Source organism: Telopea speciosissima, chromosome 3, assembly GCF_018873765.1.
Source record: "Telopea speciosissima isolate NSW1024214 ecotype Mountain lineage chromosome 3, Tspe_v1, whole genome shotgun sequence".
Taxonomy (NCBI): Eukaryota; Viridiplantae; Streptophyta; class Magnoliopsida; order Proteales; family Proteaceae; genus Telopea; species Telopea speciosissima.
In genome coordinates this window covers 51,421,091-51,439,914 of record NC_057918.1, presented here as the reverse complement: position 1 = coordinate 51,439,914, position 18,824 = coordinate 51,421,091, and the positions used below count along the sequence as shown (strand labels likewise).

The 18,824-nt window shown below is 40.8% G+C and overlaps 1 protein-coding gene across 1 annotated transcript in view; it reads right to left on the bottom strand.

Moving 5' to 3' along the window:
- LOC122656952 (phosphoglucan, water dikinase, chloroplastic-like) overlaps positions 1–18,824 on the bottom strand; it is a 125,714-nt gene that overhangs the window by 89,264 nt on the left and 17,626 nt on the right. The window contains exons 3-4 of the mRNA XM_043851658.1: positions 12,367–12,453; positions 12,146–12,277 (exon numbers count right to left, since the gene is read on the bottom strand). Of these exons, the coding sequence (XP_043707593.1) occupies positions 12,146–12,277; positions 12,367–12,453 (219 nt within the window). The remainder of the gene's footprint in view (positions 1–12,145; positions 12,278–12,366; positions 12,454–18,824) is intronic.

The following is an 18,824-nucleotide window of genomic DNA, read 5'->3' as shown; positions in this document are numbered from 1 at the left end:
TTTGCTCTCTTTTCCAGCACCTTCCTACCCTATTTAAATGACCTCCTTCCCTTTTTTCTATTTCTCCATCATTCATTAACCTTTCCAGCCCCTACCCTAATCGATCTCAACTTGTCAAGGTTTTTCAAAACCCTGACTCCAATCGATTTTAAGGTTTCCCTTTTCAGATGCAGCTGATTTTTTGGGGGTGATTCCCTACTACTACAAACCCTACTCGGCCTAAGTTTGGACCCTTTCTGATGGCTGGATTTGATTCTACAGCAAAAACTTTCTTAACCTGCTAATTTGGTTACCTGCTAAAAACCCTGACAATACCCTGACTCCAATCGAAATTAGGGTTACAGGTTTCAGCTTTTGCTGATTTTTGGAGGGTTGATTACTTCCATTACTAGGACCACTCGACCTCAATCTTGCACCTATCCAAGTTTTCTAGAAGACCCCTCCCCAATCAATCTCTATTTTTCAGGGTTTTCCAAAACCCTGACATTAATCGATTTTTTGGGTTAGGGTCACCTGCTACTTCTAGAGTTTTTGGAGGTGTTTCTACCATCAAGAGAGGCAATCTACTTCAATTATTCATGGCTTAAAGAAGTATTTTACCTAAGATAGCTGCTGCCCTATTTTTTCTGCACTTTTTGGTGTTTCTCCCACTTAAAGATCAAGTCTCAAATCCTACAAGAGATTGGGTGTTCATATTGGAGATCCATTCCAGCAGCTGTGAACAGCATCTATGCCAAGAAATCATCGCACTTTGGCAAGCATCAACAGTTTTTTGAAGTCCCCTGCCCCTAATCGATCTCAATTTCAGGGTTCTCCAAAACCCTGATAAAGATCGATTTTAGGGTTAGGGCTATCCTATCAAGCTAATTTTTTGAGGGGGAGTCTTTTACATACCAGAGGAGTTCTCAACCCAAATTTCAGCATCATTCTTGGAGTTTTTTTGAAAAAAAATTCAGGTTCACACTTATGGCTCGATTTCTTCAATTATCAACCTTTTTTTTTATTGGTTCCTATGTGGCTGGCTGCTTCAACTACCTACGGATCTATCGAATTATTTATCTTAAATTTGCTGGTTCTATTGACCTTTACTACATACGTTGCTGGTTCTATTGATTAGCTTCTGTAAGCATGACTGGTTGACATGTTACTGCTACCTTTATGTGGACTACTGCTGCCCTATTATTGAGATTGAGTATCCTACTATTGGAGATCGAATTTCTTTCATTATTGAAGACTCGAATCTACTACCCTGGAGATCAGATTATTTCGGATTACAACAGTGTGTTCCAAGGTTATTGCTTGCAACTATGAACCCATTCAGTTATGTGAAGCTTTTCTGGTTCATATCCGGCTTACTTTGGAGCTTGATCCTAGCATTGTTCACTAATTCAGATCTGATCCAAGTTTTTTGTTGAAGCTTCTTACATCAATTGCTGTCCGCATATCTTCGTCAGTCCTATTTCACATGTGGGGGTTTATACATTGGAGTTTTTGCACACCTGTTCTTCCTTGTTTGAAGATTGATCAACCCTTGAAGATTGGAGCTTTTCCTTAGTTCAAATCAGATCTGTATACTTATCAGATTTGACTATTGGAGTTAGGAGTTTCTCCCCTGCAGGAGTTTCCATCAGAAGTGTTTATTTGATCGTTTGAAGATGGTTGAAAATTTATATGTTGCATTGTTTTACTCCGTAATTCATTATCCCACTGCTCTTTTCACTTCACCACCTCCCAAAGCATACCTTTGGCATATACCCATAACCACTTTGGACGATAATGGTATTCTCTAATATGCCATTTCTTCCTTTTCCATTACCCTTAGCACCTTTTTTGGAAAATTCTGGAATATTATGCTTTTGCCCTATCACTTACATCATCTCTGTTATGTCCACGTGTACTACTACACGTGAGGGGGAGAAAATGTACAGTACACCTACAGACATAGTAGAAGCAAAACTAGCAGGAACACTTGGTGCAAAACATAGAAGATCAGAGTTTCCACCATTGCCATTGGGTATCTCCTTTGTTATTGGGTTGAGTTTGCCGTAAGGGGCAAATTGAAGCATTAAAGTATAGAAGATGTTTGGTTATTGCCTGCCTAAATGAGGTTCTACAGTTGGGTTGATCATTTTTGCTGCCTGATTTATTTGTTTCCGCTGCTTGCTGCCCTAGTTGCTTATCTTTAAGATTATCAGTCAGAGATTCATCACTAGACAGCTGTAAAAGATTGGTAAAAGTTTGCTGATCAAGTCTGCCCAGGTTTTGAAGATCTATTTTTTCCAAGTTCTTGAAGATTTATTTGGGAGCTGCATTCATCTGTCAAGCTAGATTCTGCTGCAACTTAGTATCTTCCCATTTTGTTCAAGTTGGGCATTAGTACCTTGTTAGCATTATTATGGAGTTTTTTTTTCTTATTAGTTCAAGCTGGAGCTTCTCTTTACTTATTTGTATAATCCAGCTTGAGGGGGAGTGTTGGAATATGTAATCCATAATACCGTGGGGGTATTCTGGTCCTTTTGGGGTAGTCTAATTCCTATGTTATTAGGTTTAAGTCACTGCTCTTATAGAGACAATTAGTTAGGGGTAATTATGTCTACAGTCGGCTATGTGGGTTTTAGTCCCACGTCGCCTATTTCAGTCCCTTTGTAACTTTCCCCTCTATTATAAATAGATGGGCTTACCTATTAATGAATACAAGTCATTCCATTCTCTCATTCTCTCTTTCTAACCCACGATTCTGCCAACATGGTATCAGAGCAGGCAGGGGTCACAGTATCAAGTCCCCCTTGGAGCGGGCAGGTATTAAAAAATTATTTATCCACCCATGTCCCCCTTTGGATAGTCCGTCGTGTTAGAGCTCCTGTATGATATATATATTGTTTCCTCCCTTTCCTACAAGGTCGGTCTTTTAGAGGAAGCGGTTTCTACAGTAAATAAACTAGTTCTCAAAGTACCCTTAATACATAACTCCAACACTCCCCTTCAAGCTGGAGAATAAATGTCATACATTCCCAGCTTGCACAATAGGGTACTAAAGTGATGATGAATCCCTTTGTGAAGATATTTGCCAACTGATTACCAGTCCTTTCAAAAGGGGTGCATGTGTAGCCAGAGTCGAGCTTCTCCTTGATGAAGTGTCTATCCACCTCTACGTGCTTTGTCTGGTCATGTTCACAAGATTCCTTGTTATCAGTTATCACAATAGAAACACATGGGTGCCTCGATATCAAACCCCAACTCTTGGACTAGCCTTCTCAACCATAGAAGTTCACATACTCCATGAGCCATGGATCTAAATTCTGCATCTGCACATGATAGAGCTACAACCAGTTGTTTCTTAGTCCTCCATGTAACCAGGTTGGTAAAAATATACAATATCCGGATGTAAAGCGCTCATCAAAAATTGAACCAGCCCAATCAAGACATCGGTGTAGCCTTCTATCCTCAAATGGTTATGCTCGCCATACATAGTCTTTTCCTTGAGATAGTTAATACGAGAATGCGGTTACACATCCAAGTGCCCCCTCTTGGGGGCATGCATAACCGGCTTACAACTCCCACTACATAAGTGATGTCCAGGCAAGTCAAAGACAGGTAGATAAGCTTCCCCACTAGTCTTTGGTATTTTCCTACATCAGCAATGGGAGGACCACAGTCTTTCTCCTAGCTTGTGATTCTACTCAATAGGAGAACTTGAAAGTTTGCAACCCAACATCCCTGTTTCTTTCAATAGGTCCAGCACAAACTTTCTTTAACTTATAATTATTACCTTCTTAGACCTTGATACTTCAATTCCTAAGAAATACTTCAAGAGCGTCATATCTTTGATTTCGAACTGTTGGGCCAAATAGGTCTTCAGCCTAGTATTTCAGCCTTGTCATCTCCAGTTACTACAATGTCATCAACATAGAATCTTAGGGCTGTAATGGTGCCATTACCTAGTCTAGTAAATAAGGTGTGGTCGGCTTTACTCTGGGAATACGCATTCTTCATTATAGCCTGTCTGAACTCTGAACTGCTCAAACCATGCCTTTGGGGACTGTTTGAGACCATATAGTACCGTCTCGAGAAGACACACTTCCCTTCAACTGAAGAGAGCTTCAGCCGGGTGTAGTTTGCATGTACACTTCCTCTTCCAAGTCACCATGGAGGAAGGCATTCTTTACATCTAATTGATATAATGGCCAATCCCTATTGGCCGCCAATGATAAGAGAACTCCTATAGAATTATGCTTAGCCAAAGTGGCAAATGTCTCCTGATAGTCAATCTCATATACTTGATTGTACCCTTTGGGCACCAACCTTGCCTTGTACCTCTCAACCGCACCATCTGACCGGTACTAGATTGTGTAGACCCACCTGCAGCCAACTAGAACTCTTCCCCTAGGAAGATCTACCAATTTCCAAGTAAAGTTCTTCTCAAGAGCCATCATTTCCTCATACATGGTTTGCTTCCACTTTGGGTCAGACATAGCCTCAGTGGCATTCTTGGGAATGGAAATAGAAGAATGGGCAACAGTAAAAGCAACACCTGTAGGAGAGAGAGCATCATAGGAAACAAACTAGGTTATAGGATTAGTGCAAACTCTTTTTCCCTTTCTAACATCAATAGGAAGGTTTAAATCAGAAGAAAGAGAATGGATATCACCTGACTGAGGAGGGTGCATCTTAAGATGTGGATCCAAAGAGGACTTCTGGTAGGTCTTCTTTTGTTTTTTCTTTCTTTTGTACACAACTAGCACCTTTTTATTACTAGATCACCACCTGAATGATCACCAATATCAACCATATCTACATCTACTTCTTTGTGTTTCTGTTACACTCGTGCCCAAACCAACCTAATTTGAACTAATTAGCTGCCAGTAACCTAGGGCTTGACTGGTTTTGCTCGATTTGAGCTCCAAGTGCCTAATTGCCTACTCCTTCAAATGAGGTGTTCTCTTGGTGATGTAGATACACTACCTTGGATCGACCCAAACCCATTGGGTATCCAGACGAATATGAACCGGGTCCAGTTTGAGATTTTTTAGATTGTGGATCTCCTAGGATTTTAGGAATTTAAGTTATTTGAGAAAATAATATCTTTTAGTTTATTTTATTCTCTTTATTTTAGAAGTTAGCTATTGGGCTTCCTGTTTTGAGATATTAGCTTAGGTCTTTCATGGGGACTTTTGTATGTGGGTTAAGGCATCTTTGGAGTGATTGAGAGTGGATTATTCTGCTTGGGTTGGGGTAAGGCGAGAATGTTCCCCCCCCCCGGCGTATTCTTCCCTTTTTGTGGAGTTTGAGCATAATAAAATTTTAGGGGCCAGCCCGGGTCCCAGCGGAAAAAAAAATTAGTTCCTAGTAAGAAAGTTAGTCTTCATTTTTAGGAGTCTTTTTAATTCTCTTTATTTATGATGTAATTCCCCGTTGTTGGAGACAGTTTTGAAGAATGAATTGAGTTTTATGGCTTGAGTAGCCTGAGGGTTGTGTGCGTGTGCACTCTTCCCCCCCCCCCTTCTTATGCGATTTCTCCTCTCTCCCCCATGCAACTCTGATTTCTCCCTAGTTCGCCTCTTCTCCTAACCGGCCCTCCACCAATTTGGTATCAAAGCCGAAGGATCCATCTCCTTCCCTGACCACCTTTCTCATCCCATTCTTCTTCTTTTCCATCCCTCTCGTCTGTTACTGTTCTGCTGTACGACTAGCAGCAGTGAACCAAAAATAAATAAAATACACCCTTCGACTCCAACAACCTCACCTCCCCTTCGTTTCCACCCTCTTGGCTATTAGAGTGAATAATATTCCATTAGTTTATTCATGAATCCCATAGGGATATATATACAAGGTACATAATGAGATTCTAGATCTCTTAAACAAGGATATATATTTGTGTGGACCCATACCGATTCCGAATACAACCCTGGCCATGGATTCTTTTGTGTTCAAGTTCAGAATTCAGTTGCCTAATGGAAAGCTTGCCATGTTGTTTGTTGATGAACGACTGATGCAGCACCAAGTGCCCACACCCGGAGGAAGAAAAAGAAGAAGCAGCCCTGAAATTAGGGCTTAGTATGGGAGCCGTAGCTTAGGTTTGCATTTTAGTATTTTCCATACTTAGCTTTTATTTCAGCTTATTTGTAAACTTAAATTGAACCAGTTCAAACCATGGTTCAATTTAAGTGATTTAATTAAGTCTTTTATTTTAAGTTGTTAGGGACAATTAGGTCTTTTTATTTTAAGTTTTAAGTTGTTTTATTAGGTCCCCACCCCTCCACGATTTAGTGAGGGAGTGTTTTGCTTAGACTAGGATTTTGGCCATTGGCCCTTTATTATAAATATTAAATTTCGTGGGAGGCTCCCCCACGGTTGATTAATTAAAAAAAAAAAAACAGAACTTGTGCTGCCGCCATTGTTGCTGCTGCTGCTCCTTGTGAGTGTTTGCCTTGTGGTTCTATCAAGGAAGAAAGGGTAGGTGGATTTCCTACGACTCCTTGAGCCGTGACGGCCAGGAGGATCCCTAAGTTTGAAGGTGGTTCTATCCTTCTAAGTTCTCAGCTGCTGCCATTGAAGAACCTGCAATTCCAGTGAGTATTTAATATTTTCAGTCATTCCCTTCTTCTCCTAATCCTCTACAGCCTACCCTACAGCTCCCCTTTTATGTTATTTAAATTCCTAAACCCTAGCCTCATCTATAACCTGTCCAACACAATTCCCTCCATCAATCTCATCCAAACTTCATCCATAGCAGCCTTACCCCCTCCCCTACACTCGACAGTAACCCCTGCCCCATCCTTACATTAAACCCTAGAATCCCCCTCACCTCCATTAAAACCTAAAACAACCTAAAACCTGCCCAGACCAAACCAGCCAATAAAACCCCCCCCACATTTGGATCAAGCATCCCTCTCCCTATTTGGGAAACTTGACCTAAACCCTAGACCCAACCCTCCACTATAAACCCTAAAACTCATCTCTTTCTCTTTTCCCAAAACCTGAAACCCTAACCCTAAATTTCTGAATTTTAATTTTATTTAAACATCATTAAACCTATACCATTAGCTTCCCCTAGACCTGCCTAGCTTTATCATCTACCACACTCACCTATTATTCTAGCCTAAACCCTAGAAATTGACCTAAACTTCAATTCTGCCCTACTGCAACTGCAGAACCAGCAGCCCCTTGGATCCTTTATCATTAGATCCTGGATATTTGGCCTGCAGTAGGTCCTTTGCCTACCTAGAGCTACATTAAGTGGTATTAGAGCTCATGGCTGACCCCATGGCTGCAATGCTCGAGATGTTCCAGAAGCTTATTGCTGAACAAAGGGCTGCAACTGACGCCAAGAAGGCTACAACTGATGCAATCATGGCTAGATTGCAACAATTGGAAGAACAAAGAGTCACCCCTGGCAGAGACAGCAACGTACCCATAGATGAAGACAGGTACCAGCTCAATTCGGTGGTACAGAGGCTACCTGACAGAGATGGGGATCCCAGAGATGCTTACAGGGGTCATAGAGACGGATCCAGAGATCACAGGCATAGACTCAGAGATGATAGAGATGACAGAGATCATCGGGACAAAACCAGAGGAATCCGTGAGCCTTCCCGGGTATACAGAGATTGACACAAAGGCTACAGAGACAGAGATAGAGAAGACCAGGACAGAAATAGAGGTCGCCAACCTACTTTTGAGGAGTACATGAGATCCTACTTTATTGGAGACCAAGGTCTTAATCGACGCCACACTGACAATCAGAAGGTGAAGCTTGAACTGAAAGAATTCGATGGTGATCATGACCCTCAGGTATTTTATGATTGGCTTACTGCCCTAGACGATTATTTTGACTGGTATGATTTGTCTGAAGAGAGGAAGATGAAGCTAGTCCGTACTAAACTTGTTGGACCAGCACGTGAGTGGTGGAGGACCACTGAAAGGGAGATGGACTTCAACAGGACTGCACCCTGCCCTTGGTTGGATATGAAATACGACCTAAGTAAGAAGTACTTGCAAAGGCACTTCAGGTCTCAGTTACAGGATCAATTCAACTCCCAACGCCAAGGGACCATGACTGTATGTCTGTCTCTGAGTACATGAAGAAATTTGATGCACTTTCTCGCACTGACATTAGAGAGGAGGGCATCCAGATGCTTTCACGATTCAAGTTGGGTTTGACAAGTGAGATAAACAGAGCAATTGGTGTGGTCGAAGTTACAGACATCCGAGATTGCTTTGAGAAGGCCTTGAAGGCAGAGGAGCTACTGGCTTCAAGTAAACAGCTAGGTTCTACTTCCAAGCCAAGCTACACCGACATTAGCACCTCACGACAGGGTCCCTCTATAGGCAGCACCTTTCGTTCTACTGCTCCCCCATGTGTTGATGATAAAAGCAAAGCTCCTATGGGACGTAATGAACCCGTCACTTGTTTCTACTGTCAAGAAAAGGGACATATTGCTAAGAACTTCCCATACAAGAAAAAGACCATCAACGTGGCTGCAAAGGGAGAAGCCCATGATGATGATGAAGAAGAGGGTCTAGAAGCCTATCTTGCCGATGATGATGATGATGTGGCTAATTACTACGAAGGCCTGGATAATGATACAAGAGGCATTCATGTGATGATTCAAGAGGCTGCTACCCAGCCGGAAGTCCAACCTTCCCCGCCCATCAAAGAGCTGCTGCCTACCTACAAGTTCAAGCCACCCGCTAAGGATGATCATAAGAAGCTTGACCCTGATTTGAATGACCATTCCTTAACCTCCAGCCATTCATCGGAGATGAATGTTTTCAAGTCGGGGAGAGCTGATACAGCACCAAGTGCCCACACCCGAAAGAAGAAGAAGAAGAAGAAGCAGCCCTGAAATTAGGGCTTAGTTTGGAAGCCGTAGCTTAGGTTTGCATTTTAGTATTTTCCATACTTAGTTTTTATTTCAGCTTATTTGTAAACTTAAATTGAACCAGTTCAAACCATGGTTCCATTTAAGTGATTTAATTAAGTCTTATAATTTAAGTTGTTAGGGACAAGTAGGTCTTTTTTATTTTAAGTTTTAAGTTTTTTTATTAAGTCCCCACCCCTCCACGATTTAGTGAGGGAGTGTTTTACTTAGACTAGGATTTGGCCATTGGCCTTTTATTATAAATATTAAATTTCGTGGGAGGCTCCCCCCACAGTTGATTACTTAAAAACAAACAGAACTTGTGCTGCCGCAAAAGTTGCTGCTGCTGCTCCTTGTGAGTATTTGCCTTGTGGTTCTATCAAGGAAGAAAGGGTAGGTGGATTTCCTATGACTCCTTGAGCCGTGACGGCAGGGAGGATCCCAAAGTTTGAAGGTGGTTCTACCCTTCTAAGTTCTCAGCTGCTGCCATTGAAGAACCTGCAATTCCAGTGAGTATTTAATATTTTCAGTCATTCCCTTCTCCTAATTCTCTACAGCCTACCCTACAGCCCCCCTTTTATGTTATTTGAATTCCTAAACCCTAGCCTCATCTATAACCTGTCCAGCTCAATTCCCTCCATCAATCTCATCTAAACTTCATCCATAGCAGCTTTACCCCCTCCCCTACACTCGACAGTGGCCCCTGCCCCATCCTTACATTAAACCATAGAATCCTCCTCACCTCCATTAAAATCTAAAACAACCTAAAACCTGCCCAGACCTAACCAGCCATTAAAAACCCCCCATATTTGGATCGAACATCCCTCTCCCTATTTGGGAAACTCGACCTAAACCCTAGACCAAACCCTCCACTATAAACCCTAAAACTCATCACTTTCTCTTTTCCCATAACCCGAAACCCTAACCCTAAATTTCTGAATTTTAATTTTATTTAAACATAATCAAACCTATACCATTAGCTTCCCCTAGACCTGCCTAGCTTTATCATCTATCACACTCACCTCTTATTCTAGCCTAAACCCTAGAAATTGACATAAACTTAAATTCTGCCCTACTGCAACTGCAGAACCAGCAGCCCCTTGGCTCCTTTATCATTAGATCTTGGATATTTGGCCTCTAGTAGGTCCTTTGCCTATTTAGAGCTACATTAAGGACAAAGCAACAATTTCGTCTCATGATCTATGGTCAAGATGTTATCCAGGAACGACCAAATCATTATTCACTCTAAGGATTATGTATTTCATCGAATTCTCCGTTTCTTATTATTGTGATGGAGCTCATTGTGAAGTGTTTGATTCTCCTCGGCCTGTTATTAAATTGGGTCGTGAATGGCTGAAAGAACGAAAAGGCATCGTTGATCGTGAAGGAAACTTTTGCACTCTACATCCTTTTCACATGCCCCAAAATTCATTCTTCATGGGTTAATTGATGATGTTTGTTCCAAGCCAAAAGCGGCAACACCAGTGATACAGCCTCAACCAAAACGGCCAATAGTGGTAGCAACGGAAGATAAGCAGATCATGGACCAAGTAACAACGGAATCCAGTGTAGTGAAAGCTATTCCACGTCATGAGTTTGTTTTTCCCCACAATTTTCCAGTCATGGATGCACCCCCAAAGCTTCATATTTTGGATTTTCTTCCAGTAGCAGACATGGAACATATAGCCCCCACTAGTGAGTTTTTATTTCTACCATTCTATAAAACTCATGGGCGAGGTTTTCTCAACACCGGGGGAATTGATGCAGATACACTACCTTGGACCGACCCAAACCCAGTTGGGTATCCAGACAAATATGAATTGGGTCCAGTTTGTGATTTTTGAGATTTTGGATCTCCTAGGATTTTAGGAATTTATGTTATTTGGGGAAATAATATCTTTTAGTTTATTTTATTCTCTTTATTTTAGAAGTTAGCTACGTAGGATATTTGGTTTCCCAATTGTTTTTAGTTTCCTCATTTGAATTAGTTTCCTAGTTAGAAAGTCTATATTTTTAGGAGTCTTTTTATTTCTCTTTATATATGATGTAATTCCCCATCGTTGGAGACAGATTTGAAGAATGAATTGAATTTATGGTTTGAGTAGCCTAAGGGCTGTGTGCGTGTGCACTCTTCTCCCCCCTCTCCTTTCTTCTGTGGAGACAGATTTGAAGAATGAATTGAGCTTATGGTTTGAGTAGCCTGAGGGCTGTGTGCGTGTGCACTCTTCTCCCCCCCCCCCCCCCCTCTTTTCTTCTTATGCAATTTCTCCTCTCTCCCCCTGCAACTCTGATTTCTCCTTAGTTCCCCTCTTCTCCTAACCGGCCCTCCATCACTTGGTGTTTCCATGGTCTTCATTCATGCTCCTTGCAAGATTTCTTCAAACATTTCACATAATAGTCCCTTCCTTGGAACCCCTTTGTAACTTAGGGTTCTAAAGAGAGGAAAAAAAGAGGACAAGAAAGTAAAACCACTCTCAAACCAACAAAGTAAGCTCTAATACCAAGTTGGAAGTTAAAGTTTGTAAGAGAACAAGAAGAGAGATGAGAGCAGAAGGTTGAAGAAGGAGAAGAGAAGATGAAGAGAAATGATGGTAGAATGTAGTGTGTTAGAGAATGATCTCCACCACACCTATATTACTTCACCAACATAATATATGAAATTACATACAACTCCCTAGGGAAGTGAAAAGTGAAAAGTGAAAAAGGACAAATACAATGTAAGACAATAAGTAAATAAACTAGTTCCCAAAGTACCCTTAATACATAACTCTAACACTAGCTTCATATAGAAGAAAAAAAAAAGGTTTTGACAAGAGGGAGACTCATGGACAAATAATGTGATGTTCACAACCAAGAAGTGAAATGATAAACTTCAATTTTGAAAAAATATCATAATGATCAACATAGGAAAGGTTACCATGATGAGAAAATGATCCATAAATTTCAACCTTCAGTTGCAAAATGCACACAAATATTTCATGGTAAGCAAAGCAAGAATGGGAGAAATAGTTTATAGATCCACCACCTAGAAAGTTCAGGAGAATTAGAAATTGTTTCCCGAAACCAGAAAAAGCATAAAAAATGTTATGCAGAATACTCTCTTCTGTCAATTGTCAAGTAAGTGATTGCCAGGTGACAATCATAGGTTAAGTGCCATTTGACAGTTAAACTATAAACAGAAGTGCATATGACATCAAGAAATGTCCTTGTCATAAACTGCTTTAAAGAAAAAGCAATGGCACTTGATGTACACTAAAAATTTCATCAAACAAAATCTAACTCACCTGAGGTGATGCATCTTTCCCGTAAGTAATTCTTTCAAGTTCACGAAATATGAGTCTGGAAATCTCAGCATGCTTGTTTGGCCGGTAATGACTTCCATCTTCAAAGCATGGAATCTGCCCTGTGTTTATCCACTGTAGGAAAAACAGGAGCACTAAGTTTATGGATCACAAAGAGAACATAAACAACCACATTATATGAATAGAAAATCATAACAGAAAACCTTCAGATATATTGCAGAGTATATAAGAGCCTCTAAGCGATCCCCACTTTCCAAACATCCTACCAGCAGCTCACGTACAACTTCTAACTGCATCAATAAACAGAAACATAAGATGTCCTCAGAATTTCTTATCTCTACCCCAAAAACAGAGCCCAAGGAACACCAATGATAGCAACTATTACATCAAGAAGCATAAAAGACAAGAAAAATTAAATATTAAGTATTACCACTTATATTTCTTATGCAAAATGATACGAGGTAAGTGCAACTATGCAAGTGCTAAACTTATCATTAGTACAATGATGATAACAAAAGGTATTAATATTATTATTCAGCATTTATAAATACGGTTCAAACATGGTGTCAAGTCTCGATATATATCAACCAATATGGTCTGATACATATCGACCAATACAGTCCGATACGTGTCAAGATTGGCCAGGTCGATACAATACAGAACTGACACACACACACAAATTATGGACAGTGTTATCGATATTAATGTATGTCTCAGTATTATGGGTGAGAAGGGTAGTTTAGGTATAGTTTGTTTTTTTTTTTTAATTTACTTTTCCTGTTTTGCCCTTAGTGATGAAATATATTGAAGTTTATGGGAGATCACACAGAAGGTGTGACTCCCAAGTTGCTCTCTCTCTCTCTCTCTCTCTCTCTCTCTCTCACAGTTGTTTCCTCAGTTTTTCTCATATTGTTTTACATGGTATCAGAGCTATAGGCACTGTTACAGCTCTCCTTCGTTGTCTTCTTCTCTTTTCTTAAGCCTACTATCGGAATTGAAGTGTTCGTGCAAAGTTGAGTTTTGCGGTTTCTCCTATTTTTTGTTTGAAGGGGTGCAACACCCTATGCTGTGTTTTGGGACTGTTTAGAGACTAGTTCATGTTCTAAATTAAGAACTAGGTCTCTCTTTGTGTTTGTGGGTGATTGATGGAGTGAAGATTGCATTGGAAGCTGAAGAACAAAAATCAGCAGCACCTGTCAAGGTTTTGAGATCGATTTTTCCTAGGGTGAGAAATCGACTTTTTTGTTTGGCTTTTCGGACTCTCTTATTTATTGGCTGGAGTTTTTGGAGTGTGCTGGCCTTTTCAGAAGCTACTGTGGCAGCAGAATTTTACTTGGATCACCTACTTTTGAGATCGATTTTTGTCAGGGTTTTTGAGGATCAAATTTTCCAAATTTTTTACATCCTATTTTTGCAATTTTACTCCATCAATTGGGCTGTGAATAATGTCTGACAATTCAAAGACTGTGATGACTGAAGTTTTCTCTTCCTCCTCCAATCGTATTACTGAAAAGAAATTGGAGGGGATCACCAACTTTCAACAATGGAAGAAAATTGTTAAGTTGGTTCTGACCGGACATGATCAGCAGGAAATTGGAGGGGATCACCAACTCAAATATATATGTATTCTAGCTTTCAAGAGAAAGCTTCCATGCCATATTTTGCACAACCCAGGTTGAAGCCTTATACCTTCAACTAGCGTTCTAGACCCCTTAAACACCTTAGGGAAATTTTTGGAACAATAGGAGATGTTTGGACCAGCCAGGGCTAAACCCACAAATTAAAAGCTTCTTAAATAAGAAATTACGTATATCCAACTTCTTCTCATTTTGTCCGTTCAATGTCTCTTTTTGGGGTCATGCATATACTAACTCACTAGACTCACAGCATGAGCAATATTTGGTCAAGTATGGGAAATATCTATCAATCTTCCCATCAGTCGCTGATAGCCTCCTTTGTCAACTGGCTCAACATCTTTTCCCTTCAGATGTGTGTTTGCTTCAAGAGGAGTATCAACAGGGCATCAGCCAAGCATCCTAGTCTCGGATAGGAGATCCAAAGTACACTTCCTTTGAGAGAGAAAGATGCCCTTAGAAGAATGAGCAACTTCAACCCCAAGGAAATACAGCGACTGCCCCAAGTCTTTGATTTCGAACTCTTGCCCCAAATACTTTTTCAATTTAGCTATTTCAGCGAAATCACTCCCAGTAAGGACAATGTCATCAACATTAACGATGACAACAGTAATGTGACCACCAGACTGCTTAATGAACAAGGTGTGATCTGCATTACTTTGAGTGTACCCAGCAGTAACCATAGCTGATGCAGGTGCACTACCCTGGACCGATCCAAACCCATTTAAGATGTAACCTAAATGATATTATACCAATGACATAATGAAATCAGCTTATCTCTCTATTTGAACTTTTTTTTTTTATAGGAAAACGATTTTCATGATGATAGATTGCAGATTCCTTCTCACGTCCCCTCACGTAATGAGTCATGGAGTCTATATTGGCACTCTCTCTCTTCAAATAAAAAATAGGTTCCCTACTAAATGAAACTATATGTGCCTTCTCTTTGGTGCGGTACCCTACTTTGACATCGTGAAAAACCTCTATGCAAATGTTTTGTGATAATCAAGCCGCTATCTATATTGCAAGTAACCCTGTCTTTCATGAGAGGACAAAGCACATTGAGGTTGATTGTCACTTTGTTCGGGATGTTGTTATGAAGAAGTTGGTTGTTACTCCATTTGTCTCGAGTACCAATCAACTTGGTGATATGTTTACAAAGGCACTGTTTGGACCTGCTTTTTGTTGAAGTTGTTCCAAACTGGGGCTAGGTGGTTTATACGCTCCAACTTGAGGGGGAGTGTTGAAGTATATCTAGTCTAGGGGAGAAAAGGATATCTCGATTCTCAAGATTCCTCTCCTCCTCCCGTGACTCTCCTAGTTTGATTATGAGTTTGTGTCTTAAAGTCCTAGTCCTAGTTTGAATTATTATTTCTAGTCCTAGCTTTATTTCTTTTTGCTTTTCGTATTGTAACTTGGAATCCTATCATGGTTAGGAATTCCCCTTCTTATTGAAACTTGCTATTATAAATACAAGCTGTGGGAGAGAAGCTGTCATATTCAACAGTTCTCCTCTTCTCACCATCTCATTCAGTTTCTTATCTCTCTCTCTCTCTCCCATCTCTCGGTTCTGGTTCCCTAACAGGTGCTCTCGCTACAATCCTAATGTACGACGGCTTCTCAAAACTCAAAAATCCGCTCTGACGAAGTTCGACATGTAGAACCAATGACCCAATTAAGTAAAAGACCATGAAAACCCAGCTTTCCAGCTCCAAAATCACCCACAAATGCTACAGTAACGTTCTCTCTCAAATTCTGAGCTTGTGAGAACAATCCAGGTCAATTTCGACCTAAAATGACCAAGTTACAGCCATTGAAAGTTGAACCCATGAAATGGCATCTTTCCAGGGGCATTTATATCCTTTTAAATAAGTCTCATGACATTGCGAAGGATCACAGTTTGTCAGCTGCTACATGAACCGTTAGATGCTCTTTCAAAACATGGGCTGAGTTTAAGCCCTTGGATCAGCTAAGATTCTTGTACACAACAAGAATTTGAGGGCACTCGGACTGCCAGTCAAATGGCATCTTGGAGTTATGTACCGAGCATTGGCAATACACTGAATCTGAGGACCACAAGGGACTACGAGAGAACATGGCTTATAAACGTAAGACTAAAACCTGAATCAACAGTTCAAATCAAAAAAGAAAGAATCTTTGAACTCCAAATAGTGGGAAAATTATCCTCTCCAATTCCCTATAGCTCGGCAGTGCTAGTGTGGATGTCCGACATGTGGCAGCTCGGACATCCAATGGTCCAAGCTCATTGACTATGTTGAGCTCAGACCGTTGGATGTCCGACCTACCACGTGTCGGACATCCACACTAGCACTACCGCACTGCCGAGCATAGGGGATTGGAGAGGATAATAATCCCAACTAGTGCACATGGTTTTTGGCTTGACCAACTATTAGTTGGATTTTAGGTTAAGAAAGTAAGAGAGGAGGAAGAAGACAAGGTAGAAGGAAGAAGGTTGCAAGAGAGAAGAAGGAGAACAATATTTCGGTAGAATGTGTTTTGTGTGCGAGAGAGATCTCCCCACCTATATTACTTCACCAATAGACTTTGAGAATATTACATACACCTCCCTAGGGAGGTAAAAGATAAGAAAGGTAAAAAATAGAAAATACACAATAGGGCAACTAGATATAAGACTAGTTCCCAAACTACCCTTTTCACATGAGTTCTAACAACACTAACACTCCCCCTCAAGCTGGAGAATAGATGTCATGCATTCCCAGCTTGCACAGTAGAGTACCAAACTGAACAGAGGTCAGAGCCTTGGTGAAGTGTGGAATTCCATGAATACTGGCTTGATCAATGTGACCATAGCCGTTCTTTATTCATAATATGATAGAGAACATTATAGAATAGGTACAAGGACATAATTAACCCTAGGACAATTTTACCCTTGAACCCATATTACAACACTCCCCCTCAAGTTGGTGCATACATATCAAACATGCCCAACTTGTTAATTATAGGAAAAAATAACTTAGGACTGATTCCTTTAGTAAGGATATCAGCCAACTGATCACTAGACTAAATAAATGGAATACAAATTAGCCCTTGTTCCAGCTTCTCTTTGATGAAATGTCGGTCAATCTCAACATGTTTGGTATGATCATGTTGAACCGGATTGTGCGCAATACCGATTGCGGACTTGCTATCACAGTAGAGCCGCATAGGAAGATCAGCAAACATTTCCAAATCTTGAAGAAGCCCCTTTGAGCCAAAGAACTTCACAAATACCCTGGGCCATAGCTCGGAACTCAGCTTCAACACTAGATCAAGCTACAACAGCTTGCTTTTTACTTCTCCAAGTAGTTAGGTTTCCTCCAACAAATGTGCAATACCCAGATGTGGACTTCCTATCATCAGGACTGCTGGCCCAATCTGCATCAATGTATGCTTCTATCCGGAGGTGGATATGAGGAGACAACAAGACTCCTTATCCAGAAGATGACTTAAAGTAACGGAGAATTCTATATGCTACTTCCAAGTGAGAACAGTGAGGATCATGCATGTATTGACTGACAAGGCTTATAGCAAATGTGATATTTGGCCGGTATGTGAGAGGTAGATCAATCGGCCAACTAACCTCTGATAACTGCCCTTGTCCACCGGGTCACATCCTTACTCTTCAAATGTGTGTTAGGCTCAAGGGGGGTATCTGCTGGTTTACACCTAAGCATCCCTGTCTCTTGTAACAAATCCAAGGTATATTTCCTTTGAGAGAGAGACATGACTTTAGCTGAATAGGCAACCTCAATCCCTAAGAAATACCTTAATCTACCCAATTCTTTAACTTCAAACTCGGTGCCCAAATAAGCCTTCAACTTCTGTATCTCCTATGCATCACTGTCTGTGATCACTATGCCATCAACATAGACAATTGACATTGTCACTTGCTGTCCAACCTTCTTCACAAACAACGTATGATCAGCATTGCTCTGCTTGTACCCATAAGCAATCATAGCCTTATGGAACCGACCAAACCAAGCCCTTGGTGACTCTTTTAGACCATACATGGCCTTTTTCAGTTTACATACCTTTCCCAAAATTTTTGAAGTCAAACCAGGAGGTATCTCCATGTAGACATCTTCTTCCAGATCTCCATGCAAGAAGGAATTCTTCACATCAAATTGTTGGAGTTCCCATCTTTGATTCACAACACAAGAGATAATGCCCCGTACAGTATTCATCTTTGCTACAGGAGCAAAGGTCTCTTGGTAGTCAATACCTTGGGATTGAGTAAACCCTGTGGCAACAAGCCTCGCCTTGTACCTTTCCACTGAGCCATCAGCCTTGTGCTTCACTACAAAGACCCATTTGCAACCAACAGGTCTTTTCCAGGTAGAGGACTCACCAAATCCCAAATCTGATTTTTTTCAAGGGCATGCATCTCTTCATTCATCGCATACTTCCATTTCTGTTCGGCTATAGCCTCCTACCAGTTGTTAGGGATGGAAACAGAGGATACAGAAGCTATGAAGGCATGGAAAGCAGGAGTTAGTGAGTTATATGATACAAAGTTGAAAATAGGATGCAATGTACAACTCCTCTTTGATTTCCGAACAGCAATGGGTAAATCAAGACTTGGATCAAGAGGGGGCTTACCAGAAATCTGACTACGAGCAAGACTTGGAGCAGGAGCAGATGCTGATTAAGTAGGATCAGTGGTGGTGGTCTCTTTGTATACAAGGCCGTGTAGAGGAAAATCAGTTCCCCGAGTGTACACAATTTTTTCTTGTTGCAGCTGTCCCACTTCTTGTTCTTGACTTGTAACTCCATCTTCGCATTCAATAGACGTATCCTCTATAGTAGGTATCTCAATGTCTAGAGGAGCAATCAGCGGGACCTCTTCACCACTTATAATCTCCCCCTACAGAGGTTCCGGCTGTTTAAAGTAAGCCTCAGACTCCCGAAACACTACATCCATAGTGACAAACACTTTTCTGGTAGGAGGATGATAGCATTAGCAGAATAACCAAGAAATATGCATTGCAGTCCCTTGGGATCAAACT